Source organism: Plasmodium cynomolgi, chromosome 4, assembly GCF_000321355.1.
Source record: "Plasmodium cynomolgi strain B DNA, chromosome 4, whole genome shotgun sequence".
NCBI classification, from domain to species: domain Eukaryota; phylum Apicomplexa; class Aconoidasida; order Haemosporida; family Plasmodiidae; genus Plasmodium; species Plasmodium cynomolgi.
The window spans coordinates 394,445-410,140 of NC_020408.1; the positions used below are offsets into that span (position 1 = coordinate 394,445).

The 15,696-nt window shown below is 41.8% G+C and overlaps 4 protein-coding genes across 4 annotated transcripts; 2 read left to right on the forward strand and 2 right to left on the reverse strand.

Annotated features, from left to right (window-relative positions):
- Positions 1–3,277: 3,277 nt before the first annotated feature.
- PCYB_041920 (hypothetical protein) lies at positions 3,278–4,309 on the forward strand (the record flags this gene model as incomplete). Its single annotated transcript, XM_004225343.1, has 1 exon — positions 3,278–4,309. A coding segment is annotated over one exon (1,029 nt), but the record flags the coding sequence as incomplete, so codon positions are not given.
- A 981-nt stretch (positions 4,310–5,290) lies between these two features.
- On the reverse strand, positions 5,291–6,235 carry PCYB_041930 (syntaxin; the record flags this gene model as incomplete). The annotated part of the gene is made up of 2 exons (XM_004225344.1): positions 5,291–5,381; positions 5,502–6,235. The coding sequence occupies 2 exons, from the start codon at positions 6,233–6,235 to the stop codon at positions 5,291–5,293; spliced, it is 825 nt and encodes a 274-aa protein (XP_004225392.1).
- Positions 6,236–9,125: 2,890 nt separating this feature from the next.
- Positions 9,126–11,047, forward strand: PCYB_041940 (hypothetical protein; the record flags this gene model as incomplete). The annotated part of the gene is made up of 4 exons (XM_004225345.1): positions 9,126–9,332; positions 9,604–9,979; positions 10,234–10,421; positions 10,580–11,047. 4 exons carry the CDS (start codon positions 9,126–9,128, stop codon positions 11,045–11,047), a joined length of 1,239 nt encoding a protein of 412 aa, XP_004225393.1.
- Positions 11,048–11,594: 547 nt separating this feature from the next.
- On the reverse strand, positions 11,595–15,017 carry PCYB_041950 (hypothetical protein; the record flags this gene model as incomplete). The annotated part of the gene is made up of 2 exons (XM_004225346.1): positions 11,595–14,803; positions 14,864–15,017. The coding sequence occupies 2 exons, from the start codon at positions 15,015–15,017 to the stop codon at positions 11,595–11,597; spliced, it is 3,363 nt and encodes a 1,120-aa protein (XP_004225394.1).
- Positions 15,018–15,696: the final 679 nt, after the last annotated feature.

Here is a 15,696-nt window from a genome sequence, read left to right on the forward strand (position 1 = left end):
AGGGGGGCAAAGGAGGAGATAGGGAAAGAATGCATACATTAAGTTACATATTTGAACACGTTGTGATTGCGTGCTGTAAGGGACCTTTTGAACGTTACCAGGTTGAGAGAGCGAACGAGGGATACCAAATAAAATTTTCTTACAACATAAAGAAATGCCTTTTACCGTTGAGGAGATGAGCAGCTCCCGTTTAGTGCGCATGCCCCGAATAACGCTTACGATGTGGTACAAGTGGAAGGACGAAAAAAAAATAGAAGCAGCCCTATACGTGGTGATATTTTATAGCCTTATTTTATCGTCCAAATATTAACCATAGACATTTACGTTTTTTTCCCAAAGGTAAATTGTGGAACAATGCACGGGCTAACGGGAGCATGCACAACCTTTTTTTTTTTTTTTTTTTTAACAAAATTTCGCCCATTTGTATTGCTCAAAGAGAACCACACTAACGTTGCAAGCACGCCTGTGTGTTAAGCGAGAGAATCGTGTCTCACCGCTTTACACAAGTAGCAGTAGGAATGGTGGAATTTTTAAAAAAGTTACATATGGGAGAAAAAAAAAAAAGAGGAAAACGTGTATTATATCCAATTCTTAATAAATTTCAAAGTACTACACTGAGAGGGGAAAAGGGACTAAACAGTGAGGGATTTTATAGCGAACATGAGCTATGGAACAAAAAAGTTACCTGGGCTAAAGGCGAAATGTACATATAAATATATATGCATACATGAATACAGTTCTCCAACGCCCCAGCGTTTCAGGGAATCACTTTTAGCTGTACACGTAGGAACATCAAGTGGTTGTGCCCCCGACAAAAGGAATAAAAAATATAGGAGTTTTATTTTTTACAATTCTTTGCAGATTCGTGAGATGTGTTATCTATAATTTTTATAGCATATCAGATTTTTTAATCATGTTTCCGCTTTTCACAGAAGTCACATTTGAAGATGCCTTTTCTTAGCAACAAAAAAAAAATCGGTCAATGCGGCTGGTTGAGGGGGTTAAAAAAACTGCCAAACATGGATGCGCATAAAAACACGCATACATATATATATTTTTTCATGTGTGTGTACACTTGTGTACATTATTTTGTTTTTTCAGAAATGTTCCTTTGCAGCATTTATATCGATTTGCATTACACCATTCAATGTTTCCAGTTAGGTAATAATTTAACATGGCCACCTTATTCCCTCCGCAAAAGTGAAATGATGAGTTTATTTTATACGACGAAATGCAGCAGGCAATTGTCGCTGATTTAAATTATTTTTCTCCCATTGGAAAAAAAAAAAAAAAAAAAGGAGAAAAATTCAATCGTAATTTTTTTTTGTCATATTTTACAAGTGGAAATAACGTTTTAAAACACACCTGTGTATTTGTTTGGCGTGATTTAATTCTCCGCTTTATTTTTTTTTGTAACATTATTTTTGCAACTTTTTTGTTTCCGCGAGATGCAAACTTTTGCATCGATTTGTTGTAAATTCTTTTTTTTTTTTTTTTGTTTTGATTTTCCCCCAACCATTTAAGGTGCATAAAGAAAAAAACTCCTATATTTTGGTTATTTAAAACTATATTATATACATTTTCGCTTTTAATTTTAAATACCTCCGGAAACGTATTACCACAGCGCTTTTTCGCTGAACCAAGTACAAAGTATAATGTACACAAATTGCCTTCCCCGTCGAAACGCCTATATTTTCTCCCCCATTTAGTTGCAATGATAAAAAATACCTTCAATGAAACGTTTTTCTAAAAGGGGTATTTTTATGTAACGAGGTAACTTAACTGCGAGCAAGTAGAGGAAATTTCCTTCGACGAATAATAAAAAAGTAAATGAACCAAACATTTAAGTAAGCATCTGAATAAAAATCTTTTGCCAGAAAATCTCGATTTTTTATAACTACAATTTTTAATCGAATTGTCGAGTTGTTTTTACCTGTTTGTGAGTTGCAGAAGAACATATGTGATGATATTTTTCTTGCGTTTTACCGCGCCACGCTGCAGTTGTTTTTCCGCTCACTTGAGAATTTATAAATCGTACGGGGTTCTCCGTAGATAGGGATGTTTTACCTTTTTTTATATACCAACTACTGAAGAGCGAAGATTTTATTATTAGCCAAAAAAGTGTACCCCCATCGTGACCGTCACTCTTTGTGCATGTAAAAGCATACACGTCGGAGTTGTAGAACTGCAAGAAGTGATCAAAAAGGGCAAATCGGCAATAAAACTTCCAGGGCGCCAACCTTCCAAGTCGTCATATAGTGAAGATCCCAAGGGAATGTCCTTTCTTCCGCGTTAGAGACAAAAAGTGAACAAAGTAAAAAGCAACACGGTTCAGTGAGGCGAACGTGAGGCAAACGTGAAGCAAACGTGAAGCGAACATTTTGAGTAACCCCACAAGTGCAACGTTTTTGCGAGTTCATATTTTTTTTCCCGGCCCCCAAAAGGGTTCTCCCATTATATAGCAACTCGACATTATTATCACTCTTTTTGTGGCACCATCTGCGTATATACGAGGATATAACTGAAAGATTTAGAAACTCGGAAGAGAGCCGATAATTGCTAGCCAAAAATGGTTGTCATTTGGCACGAGTGAAGAAGCGCACATATATGTATATGTATAACTGAGCCGACTTGTAGAAGAGCTCACCAGAGAACACTTATCTTTGCACCGAAATAAATTTTCAGCGCAAAGTGGGAAACTCCCATTTCTTGGCAGTTGTATAAGGGGAATACACCCACGTTCACGTTAACCAGTACATATGCAGTTATGTAGATTTTTCAGCACATGTGTCCAAAAGGTGTGGGACTGCTTATACACGTTAAGGTGGAATTTTTTTTTCAGAAGGTGTCGCACAGGGTGTGGGAGATGCCGAATTGGGTGTAGAAGTTGTAGAATAGGGTGCGGAAATTGTCGAATAGGGTGTAGGCGGTGTCGAGTGGGGTGTAGGAGATGCCCCGTTGGGTGTGGGGGGTGTCGAATAGGGTACAGGAGACCATGTAGATGCGGCGTGTAGCCCAGTTGGACGGAACCCATTTTGCATCTATGTCGTGATCTTTGAGGGTGGGGTGGAGGAAGAACCAGATACATGCACAAAATGAACGCAAAACTTGCCACAATCGCCCTGCTCCTCTCGCTATTGCGTCGCCAACTATGGGAGGTAGCATGCGTGAAGAATGTAAGCGGTCCTAAAGTTCAAATTCCAATAAATGGAGGATGGAAAGGGTCATTCGCACCACCCCAAAAAAAACATGCAAAAAAAACATACCTCATTTGCAGCGGGCCCATTTATAAAAAAATAAACAAGTTAAGAAAAAGATACACATTTCACGATTTGATTTATTCAAATAGAAGAAAAAAAATAGTCAATTTGATTCACATAGATGTAATGAATAAAGATAAAAAAAAACTCGCAGGCGCATTGGACAAAATTGTTCAGAAGCAAGAAAGTCTAAGTTTCCCACTAGGATTTAAGGAGGTCATACATTATTTCCACACAAATTTTGTCTATTATTTTGTACTTCTCTCCATTCTAGATAGTAACCCGTGGATGTTGTGTCTACTTAAAAAAGTCAACAAACTCTTTCGTGATAAATTCAGAGCCAATTTGTTTGGAAAAACTATGTGCGACATTTCTACGTTTGAAAAGAAGTACATCTGGAATGGAGCCCTAATTGATAGATACTTCAAAAGGCTCTTAAAGAAGCACCATAGAAAATTACGCGTTCTAGTAGATGCTTGCTTGAAAAAAGATGAATCCTTTTGCCACACCGCTAAGCAAAGCAGATGCACCTACCATCTCGAAAATAACAACTATGACGATGACCAATTTCTGTGTGCACTACGTAACATACATGCCATACATTTTTATGACATTTTTGAGGAACATTTTTTCAAAAAAACCATTAACAATATTATGAAAATGATTAACACGAATGTGCAGTTTAGTCTTTTGAAAAATTTTATTAGTGATAGATATACGGCTCAGCAAATTATGTACACGCACAAAACGTTTTTCGCCTTAACTGTTCAGAAAAACAGTACCCCTTTGTTTAGCTCATTTGTCGAAATGAAAAAGCTGAAGCAAAAAATGGACTACCTTTTGGAAGAAACGGTAAAGAGACAACTAGATGTAGCCATACCCAATTTAAGAATAATGAATTTGCTAAATTTGTCTCTCATAATGACCAAGTTGATGTTGAACAAGCTCACCCAACTGTTGTTCTATTTCGTCATGTTGTACATAAAGAAAAAGGCGCATGAAAGAGGAGGGCCGCTCATGCGGGTGCTAAGTGCCCTTTCGTTTGGCTAACTCAAAAGGGTATGTATGCATACGTGTTTGTTTATATGTGGGAGGCTTAAGATATTTTTCTTGGGAAGGTCCTAATGCGCGTTGGAAAATAGCCTGTCCCACACGTCCACCAAAGAGGTGAAGCGTATGCTTTGAAGCAAAATTATGCGCACACATCGGTGGAGAAAAAAAGAGAGACAATTTTCCTCCGTGGGAATTTCCAAAAAGGAGAAATTGGCTCAATGCGTCTAAATATTGTTTTGTAAGGAGTTAAAATTTAAGAAGGCCAGACGCGCGCACATATGTGAATATATTTGCCTACGCGCGAGGGGAGGCGCAAGGGAAGTTAACAAACCGTAAAGGAGAGGGTTAAAAAAATAGGGCAGACGAGAACATAGCAAAGCATGGCATAGCATGGCATAACGTAAGGTAGCTTTACATAGCAGAACGAAACAAATGAGAATCCCTTTACACGTTTGTCAAACTAAAAAAAAAATATGAAGTCACTGGTGAAGGAATGCACGATGTGTAACGTATGTCCACGAAACAATAAGGAGAATTTACGCAAATATGTGGATGCCCTCTCTCCCGGGAGCCCCCCAAAGAAGGGGCTCAATTGTAGGGAAAATTTAACTAGCGAAAAATTCCCAAGCTGCTTAAATCTGTTTATTTTTGGAAGTGACAAATTGGTGGGGGCATATCGAGGCGGTTTCTAAAGGAATGGGCTTGCTTGTATGAGCATAGCGCATTGCATACTTGGATACACAAACGCAGTTAGCATTTCGCAGATGTTACAAAAACTGGGTGACAGAAAAAAAAAAAAAACAAACGCGAACAGTTTTTTTGGAGCCAGCTCGTTTTTCGGACAAGTGCCCCCTTGCGTACGTCATCAAGGGGATTCCAAACGCAGAAGCAATTTCGAGATTCACAGAAGGTGGCAATTCGGTGGGAACTTTTCTCCTAACAGTGCTTGCGAGACCCCTCCTTCCTCTTCCTTCCCGCTAGAGAAACTTCACCAAAACGGGTAAACAGATAATAATCACAACAATGAGGATTCCCATGGATATGTAGAACATCCACTTGGAAGTAGACCTTTGAATATTCCGAGCGTCAATCAAATCGACATTTGCCTTCTCCGTGAAGTATTGCGCATCGTTTACATGGTCGTGTATGTTACTTATGACCTCATCATTCATCTCAATGAGAGCAGACAGTTCTATTATGGTTTGGTGTAAATCGTAAACATTTTTTTCTAGTGTCTTAACATCTCTATATTTGGATTCTACATGGGTTAAGGCATTTTTTAAATTATCATGTCCTTGTAGTTTCCATTTGACTAAATTTTGCGTATTTATATCATCATGATTTAGGACAGAACTAATATCTTCATCTGTGTACTCTGGGTAAATAATTTTTATATGTCTCGACATTTTATCCTTCATACTTTCATTGTAGTCATTTTGAATTTGTTGGTAACTATGTAAAGCTTTTTTGAATACATGAATTAAGTTATCGTGGATATTTTTTTTTATTATTTTATTTTGTTGTGATTTGAATAAAAATTTCTTCCTGACATGTTTTATTTCCATTTTGATTGACTGAATGGTATTATTTCCATTTTTTATTTGCATATTTAGTAGAACACTTAATTCATTTTCCTGTTCTGTCGTTATGGCTAAGTTGATTTTTTTTCTTAACACTTCTATATCATCAATTACTGTGTAGATTTGTTTAATTTCTTGTTTTATTGAATGAACTGCATCTACATAGCTTCTCAAATCGTCGTTCCTTTCCCCAGGGATGTCTATAACTGTGTCCCCACTGGGGTCTATAAAATTATCTATTATTTTGTCATTTTGAAACTTGAGCACTTGTGTCATATGCTTGGCATTCTGCTGCTTCTTGATCGTGGCTAGCTGCTTTACTTCATCAAACAGGTCGATCATTCTTTGGGCCTTGGGGCGCGGCGCAAATGTGCCACACACACATGTGTAATATGTATATAAATATATGTATGTATATATGTATATACGCATATATGTATATACCCTTGCAGCATGCGGGCGAATGCGCGGACGTGTCACTGATGTGGCAAGGCATCAACGAGCAGCATGGTGAAGGAGAGTTCGTTCCCCCCCTTTCTACACTTCATCATTTATCCTGGGTCTATTTTTCAAAGGCGTGGAGCGTTCGCACGCGGGGCGCAGGGACAAATAAGGTGCTCCCGTTCGACCTTGCTCCGCCTCTACTGCGTCTATCCTTTGCTGCCCCCTCGTTGCGACTTCACACGTGCTTGATTGATACCCCCTTCAGACAGCTGCTCATTTTTTAAAGCTTGCACACACCGTTCAGGGGGTCCCGTCCTTTTCGCCGCGTAACCGCTAAACCGCCCAACCGCTCAACCGCCCAACCGCTCAACCGCCCAACCGCTCAACCGCCCAACCGCTCAACCGCCCAACCGCTCAACCGCTCAACCGCTCAACCGCTCAACCGCTCAACCGCTCAACCGCTTTGTCTGCCAAATCGGGGGCCGCCAATTTTGCAGCACTTCCGCATTTGCACGCGTCGAATTTGCGGGGGAAAACCAGCCGAGTGGGACACGTGCCGAGCTGCTAAGCGGCTATGTCGAAAATCTGCGCCTGGTGAAGGTGAACGGCTTTTCTCTTACGTATCGCAGATCGCGTAATGCGGCTTCCGCAAGAGGAAAAAAAACAAAAAAAAAAGAAGTTGTAAGTTTATACCACTGGTGAAGGACGCACCTATGTTTCTTCTTTCTTTTTTCTTTTTTTTCACGTTGTAGGATTTTAATTGGCCCTCTCGTGAAGATGTTGCGAAGGGCAAAAAAAAAAAAAAAAAAAAAGGGAACAACTGGGAGGAGTGCAAAACTGTCAAATTGCCAAATTACCAAATTGCCAAATTGAAGTGAATAAATCGTGGGCGGGCGAGCGAATGGATGAAAGGGGAAAATAAACGGAGAGAAAGTTAGCAGCAATCCCTCCTGTCGTTTAATTTGTTTGCAAAATTTATGTGAATTGCTTAAAAAAAATGCCCACCCTATAGGAATTTTACATGGCGCTGCGCACAGAGCAAGTTTGCGTTTTTACGCTGCTTCGCACGTTTCATTTGTTTGATTTGCTTAACTTGCTTAACTTGTTTGACTTGCTTAAGGTGTTTTACTCCCCTTTTGGAAAATTCCCTGTGCTGTGCTTCCCCGTCCGCATTCGTTCCTTTTGAAAGTCGCGTGGAAGCGGCTTCTCACCTTGCGAGAAAAACGCAGCTGTGCAAATGGACACATGGGCCAAGGGGAAAAAAGGCGTTAGGCGATTTTTGCCCAGCAAGGAAAATGGCTGGAGCGCGCAAATGACCGAAGAACGAGTTGAAAAGAACGTCAAACTGTGCCACACCGCGTGAAAAGGCACATGACAAATGACCCAACTAACGGCGTGGTGGTTAGCTAAAGGGGAATTTTATGCACACACGCCAAAAGAGGCAGCCTTTTTGAGATTTTTAAAAGTGCATAGTGTTATAGCAGAAGGGGGGCGAAGTTCCAAATGAAAAAAATGGCATTAAAATAAAATGCAGTCTACAAGTATATGTGTATATGTATATATAACGTACCTTTGGGGAAGCTGAAAGAGGGAAAATTTTTTTTTGTTTGGCCAATTTTCCAGGGGTTCCCACTTGTGGTGCCATTTTTGTTGACAATTTTTTCCGCATTTCCTCGGTTTCGCCAGGGAGCAGCAAAGACGCGGCAACGGGTGGTCTGCGCGCGTTTGGAAGTTAGGGCGTTTATTTGTTCACGCGTAGCAACAGGCTAGCGCGGTTGCGCTTTTTTTCTTCATCTGCATTCACGTGTGTTCACTTGTGTTCACTTGTGTTCGTTTGTGTTCACGTACGTTCACTTGAGTTCACTTACGTTTGTTCGTGCTTCTAATCGCTTCCTCACCCATCGCGGCATTCGAATGGTGCCGCGGTTTCCCACAGAGGGAGAAATTCCGCTATTTTTTTCCCACGCCCGCATAATTGCACACACACACAGGAAAACGAGCGCATATGCGCACACAACAAATTACGGCGTCAATTTTTTTTTTTTTTTTATAAAAAAATAGGTGCATAATTTTATTCAGAATTTTCCTTCTTTTCCTTCGCCACTCTTCTAATGTAACGGTTAATCGGAGGAGTTGTAAAATGTCACAAGTCTGATATTTTTTTTTTTTCCCCCCCAATGTAGATATGTACATATATATGTACGAATATAAACGTACATGTGTGAAACCATCGAGCAGGGGAGCGAATAACCAAATTGCCACTCGCATCATCCGTCTAGATGCATTGCCCCTATTTGTTTGTCACATTTAATTGATTTGTAGATTGGACACTACTTTGCTTGCCATAGCCATTTCGCTGTAGCACACTTTTTTTTTTTTTTTCCCCAAGATGTTTTACTTCGATCCCCACAATTTTTTCTACGTGGGGGGATGCTTCCTTGCATCCGTCTGTGCCCTCTGCGTGTGTAGAAATAAGGATTTGTTTCCTCATATCAGTGAGAATAAGCCAATTGGTAAGCTCCCCCCGAGTGGAGTAGCATTTCCAAAAAGGGGAAACAAACTGTTGAAAAGGCGAGGGAGCCATTTTGTCCAAATGGTGAAATAGTGAACATCGCTGGTCGTTGCATCTTCCCCATTTTTGTGGTTCACGTACAAAGTGAAAGAAATGCCGCCAAGTAGATTGTCTGCCCCTTTTTTCACATCACCTCCCCGCCACACACATACACACGTGCATACGTACATGCATACGTACATACATACATATATACACACACACATACATACGTACATGCATACAATCCTGTTCTCAGGCCAACTGTACCGCCTCCTAAACATACACAAGTATGAATCGTTCAACGTCATCATTCAAATTCACCACATCAACTTAAAAATGGGTGACGATGAAAACAGCAAGTACATTGTCCATCTGAAAATCGGAAACAGATATTCCTACACCCACTACTACAAGCAGTACCTCAACAAAATACACATAGAAGTAAAAAAAAAAAAAAAAAAAAATAAGAGAAAAAAATGGGAACAAAAAATAGGGAAAGAGCAGTATCCTCCTCTCCCCCCCCCTGTTTGTTTTGCTCCACGTGATGGCTGAGAGTTTGTGTGCCTCTACAAAAGTTACACTTTGCCTGTATCTAAATGGGGGCGGGCATCTACATGTATATACTCTCACTTATGTTCATGCGTTTCACATCTGCTTATGCGTGTCACCCCCCTACCATGCGCACCCCCCCACCCCCTTCACACAAGAGTAGGAAAGAAAAAACATGGTTGTCAAACAAAACAACGACACCATCAGAATTGAAGTGTACAAAAAGGGAACTCTAAAAAACACATTCATCGGATCAGCTGATATTTACATCTACACAGACATCGTGAAGAAATTGTTCCCCTGTAACATGTACTTCAACATAGTCAACAAAAACCAAATAGTAGCAACAGCCTGCTTGTCCTTTCACTACATCAACTTAGACTGCATAAAGAAGGAGGACCAGATATACACCTCGCTATTTATCGAGACCATAATCGCTGTTCAGAAAAACCAGAGCAGGAATAATGAGATGATTGAGAAGCTCATAAATGAGGGCAAGGAGCACTTCGACGCCATTAAGGAGACGGACGTCAGCTCGAGTAGGGCCACGCGCACTTTGCGGCGCGCTATGATGCGCCAGGGAGTGCCAGACGGAACGTATTCTCACGTTGCGTATTCTCACGTTGCGTATTCTCACGTTGCGTCTCCTCACGTTGCTTCTCCTCACATTGCTCCTCCTCATATTGCTCCTCCCCACATTGCTCCTCCTCATATTGCTTCTCCTCACGTTGCTTCTCCTCACATTGCTCCACCTCACATTGCTCCTCCTCACATCGCCGCTCCCCCCGCGCAGCCATCTACAATAACATTTCCACCCTGGCAATCGAAGACAAAATTCGGCTCTTTTGCAAAAACTTGAATGGCTACCTACTGCACAGCAATTTCTACATCAAGCGATTCTACAACAAGTATTTTTTCTACATGCATTTCTTTAAGGGAAAATTCTACTGGTGCTACTATAATGAGGAAGCCGACGCAAAGGTTCGTTTGGGGGCACCCCTCAATTTTACACCACACGGATTTATGTTTATGTGGCACATTTGTTTGACGCGCGTATTACGCACAGTGTGTGTACCCCCCCCTTGGTCATTTCTCCCATCTCTCCCATCTCTCTCCCCCTTTCCACTTTCATCCCACAGGTGGACAAAAACCGAGTGGGGTACATCCGCCTAGAATACGTAGTGAACGTGTACAGCGATGTCTACAGTCACAAGTACTTCTACATCAAGTACAGGAAAAAAAGGGAGAAAAAGGAAAACTACCTATATCTTAAGACGGTAGAAAAGGACAGAAACATATGGGTGAATATCATTCACGACTTTATTATCCTAGTAAGTAATTACAGACGTGAGAAAAAAAACAAAAGAAATAAAATAAAAGAGCTCACAGATAACTATGCTGAGGGAGCGTCCAAAGAGGCCATCGAAATTAACAAACAACTGTCTCGCTCTTTCTCCACGAATTCTATAAAAAATAAGTACCTAAATAAAAAGAATGTTGCGGATACCCTGAGCAACGTCGACAAGGACGAGGGACACACCAAGGACCCCGAGCTGGATCAGGTCTTGGGGGACGCCTCGCAAAACATGTGCAATTACAGCGATTAACCCCGCGCAGTTGGCCCAGATAACCCAGTTGGCCCAGATAACCCAGTTGGACCAGCTAACCCAGTTGGACCAACTGGTCTAAGTGTCCCCTTTTTTCCGCTCTTCCTTTGCACTTGGGGGGGCTAAACATGTTCACGCTGCCCATTTGAGCAGATGTCGCGTGGGGGTTCCTCGGCGCTCATATTTTATCGTGTCATTTTACAGGCGATGTGTATACACATGCCGTATATGTATGCTTTTTTTTTCTTTTTTTTACCACCCCTCCGTGTGGAGATCCCACATGTGGCCCCTTCTTAATTGCACACTTTGCATGCCGAATTATTTTAAAAAAGGGATAAGAGAACTTCATCCCGTATTCACTTTGACTTGTGCATTTATTTATCTTTGTTTCTTCCTTCCCTGTTGCTCATCCTTTTTGTAATTTAGTAGGTCTCTTTGTTTGGCACAAAAACGAAAAAAAAAAAAAAAAAAAAAAAAAAACCGAGAAGCGGAATTTTACAACGATTTGTACAAACATATAAACGAGTTGCACTCTACGTGTGGCGAGTTATGCGTTCGAGATGGTCTCTAAAAGGCGGGTGGCCTCGCGCATGACGCGATCACCATCGGGAATGCCCCGCACCAACGCATCTCCACTTGTGCTTCTGCAAAATTTAACAAACGGAGTGGTATCCACGAGGCTGAAAAAAAACGGGTTCGGAAAATTCTTCCTCAAGAAATTGTAAAAGAAAATAACCTCGGTGCATATTAGAAGCGATTCATCACATTCCTGTTTTAGAAAAATCCGATTTTCGCATTTCCTTACAACTGTTTTTTTTAATTCGTATGGGTAAAATAGAAGAAAGTGAAATAATTTTTCTTCTCCTTTTTCGAAAATGTACGCTACATCTGCTATTAAGAACCTGTTTATCTTGTAAAATGATTCCATTCCATTCAGGTAATTTCTGCTATTCTTCGAAGAAACACCTCCAACATTGCTACATTTGTGCAGATGGAAACTCTGTCGAAGGAGGTCTACCGTGTCCCGGACACTTCCATACATGTACCTATTAATCGTTTTGTTATTATGGACTGTGGGCGGACTGGCGCGCGGGCTGCCTTTGCCTCCTCTCGACAAATTTAGGAATTGCAAGTCTTCCTCTTTTAACTCGAACGGGCTTTTAAGGGGGGCGCATCGGACTCCCATTTGGCCCCCCATTTGGCTACCCATTTGGCTACCCATTTGGCTACCCATTTGGCTACCCATTTGGCTACCCATTTGGCTACCCATTTGGCTACCCATTTGGCTACCCATTTGACTGCCCATTTGGCTACCCATTTGACTGCCCATTTGGGAAACCCTCCCCTCCAGCGCCCTCACTATGTCGTCGTGCACCTCTTCGCTTATCGCCTTTATAAACTGCAGCAGGTATTCCATTTGGAGGGAGCAGTCGCTACGCAGGCCATGCAAGCTACCCACCTTATCTGCCTCCTCGGTGTGAGGCCCCCGACGTGAAAAACGATCCAGCTTCTGGAACAGCTTAACGATGGTGCCCCTCTCACGGTGCAGGTTTTCCTCTAACCGCTTCGTGTGCTCATCCAAAGTTGCGTCCATCTGCCCAATTTTCACGATATCATTTGCCCCCTTCGAAATCAGCGAGAGGAGATCAAACCTCCCATTTGCATCTCCCTTCCAGTTGTGAATCAAAATGAGAAGAAAGTTTATATAGTCGGTGAACTGCAAATGACATGGCAACGTATCCGTTTTTTCTATTTTGCTGAACAAATTTACCTTGCTTGGTAAGGCAAAACTTGGGTCCTTCTGATTTTCACCCATGAGGGGGTTTTTCCTATGAGGGTTCTTTTCCCCCACAGGGAAGCTCCTTCCAACCGAATCATCACCACCATTTGTAAAACTTCCAATCTCATCATGCTCACCGTTCGGAGTGGTCCACCACGAGATGCGATCCAAGTCTACCATGTTCCCCCTCATATTTATTTCTGCGGGAATTTCCCACATGGGGGGAGCATCTGCAGAAATTGCTTCCTCTTTTCTGGAAAAGGATGAATCATCTGAACTTAAAAAGAAGCGGTACAATTCCTGCATCTCTTGTTCATTTATCCTTTTAAAAATGTTATAAGACAATAAAATAATTTTCATTTTTTTCTTCACATCTAGCAAATGTGTATTCTGCTTCATGTGTTCAACTAGCCAATTGAACAGTTCATAATTGTACAATTTGATTCGGTGGAAAATTTGGACATAAAGGAACAAATTGTTAACACTCAAGTCCTTTTTGTTTTCTTCCAACATGATTAAACACAAGGCATATAGATTTACAAACCTCACAGTGGATGCCGATAGAGAGAGGATTAATTTATGTAGGAGTAGCTTCAAGTGGGGGGTTCCCAAATTCTGTTCCATTTTTTTTCTTACCTTTTCGCTTACTTCATCCCAGTATATTTCAAACTTCCGTTGCTCCTCCTTTGGTGTAGAACCCACAGAGAGGTATTCTACCATCGGTAGGTGGCTATCACACATGTCGTAACTGCCGCTATACGTGTGCATCTCCTTGTGAGTGCTCTCACTGTTTAGCAAGTGGACGTACATGTGTTGTCCGTCCTTCAGAGAGGTATCCTCCTCCTTTTCAGTGTAATTAAAGCACACCACATATTTGTAGACGCATCTGTTGAACGTTTTTAAGATACTTGACACTGCCTTTAGGGAATCAATTTGATTGTCTAACGATTGTGGTTCTTCCGATCTTCTGAATCGATCAAGTAAAAAATGAAAGAAGTTACAATTTAGGTAATTACAAAGTAGGCAGCTCTTTATAATGTTCGTTGTTTGGAAGAGGTTAAACGTGTTGTCTGTTTTGTCCCTGGGGGGGTGATCTTCCCATTTGGGTTGATCAAACAGGTTAGAATCTACAGAACCAGATTTCCCCTGACTTAACCGTTTTTCCTCCTTTCTACATTGTTCCATGTACAAATTTGTGTCCATGATGTGACTAGCCAAAATGTCAAACAAGTCCTCCACGTTATCGGGCCTAAACTTGGAGAACCCATAAAACACATTCGTTAGGTGCACCGAGTTGTAGAATCTGTAATTCTGCATTACAACCATTTTCAGCTTTCTCCAGAGCTCCTCATTGTACACGTTTAGATTGGCCAGGTAGAGAAGAAGAGACGGGGTTAGGAAGTAACTCTCGTCTCTCACTTTTTCATTTAGAATTTGCACGACGCATTGAAGGATCTGCTTATTTTTTATCTTTAGTTTGTGCATGGCTCCGAGGAGACGGAGGATATCCTCCAGGCGCACCTTCCCCTTAAGGAGGATCTTCACCAGTTTGTTCTGTTGTCCAGCTGGTTCCGAAAAGACGTTGCTTATGGTTTCTTCAAGGTGGTGACTCCTACTAGTAGGAGCTTCTCCTTCCCTAAATGAATTTGAAGCTCCACCACTCGCGTACACGTGGAGGACGCTGGAGAAGGCTCTCGCGTTCAACTTCTTTACGGGGGTTCCCTCCAAAATTCTGCCATTAATTTCGTTTACCACATTATCGTACTTTTCGATCCTGTGTAACTTTTGGATGATGTGCAGGAGGAGACTCCGTTGGCTATTTGTCAGTCGGTCCATCCTCTTCGATAGGGTGTCTATAAGAGTATCCACTACGTCATCATCTGTGTGTGTTTCTTTTGCTTCTTCCCTTTCGTGGTTCCCCCTAACGGTGCCACGACGCAGGATGACCTTAACGATGTGTTGACTCTTACTCAAACCTAGCAATAGGAGAAACAAATTTTTTGTACTTACAAGGTGGAAGTTTTTTTTTTCTCTACCTACTTCGATTAAGTAATGCTTCCATACGTTTTCATTTTTCACGCCATTCTTGCTTAGGTAGAAGATTTTTTTACACAAGTTGTTCGCTGCGTTCAGTTCTGGATTCACCTGTTGGCTCTCTTCCTGTGGGGACCCCCTTTTTGCAGCCCGCATGGACGACAGCCTACACTCTACTTTGTGTTCACCCTGTTGACTAGCATAGTCATTTTCGCTGTGGATCCTTCTATCTGTTCTGATTCTATTACGGGGGGAGTATCTAGAGGGGTTATTTATTTTCCCCCCCCCTGGCACTCCCACTGGCTCTCCCACAGGTTCTCCCACTGGCACTCCCACTGGCTCTCCCACTGATTCTTCCACTTTTTTTTGCGCTTCCCTGTTGCTGCTCATTGCAGTCCTTGCTTGCCTCAATGTTCCCCTGATTGGCATCAAATTGGTTAGTTCGTTCCTGTGGCCATGGTGATGCAGCGGGTTCCTCGCATGTAGTCCCATTTTGCTGCCCTTCCCCCACGTTTCCGGGTTCTCCCTTTTGGGACCCCCATTTTGTAGGGAGTGAAAAAATGCCTGAAAGGCAAGGTGATACGTTTTGTTCCTCAGAGGGTCACGTGTTAGCAGCATAGGCCAGGCCTCTTTCGCGCCCCTGTAGAAGAAAAACACTTTTGCAAAATGGGTTCCTCAATTGTGGCATCACTTGCTTATATATTTCCCTCCTTTTGTGTTGCTACGCTGTATGATGAAAATTACTCTCCTTGGTAGTCAACAGCGGAGTGGTATTCCCCTTCGTTTCAGCTTTGCACTTCCGTAAGATAGGGTAGAACGGGTATATGCGTCCCTT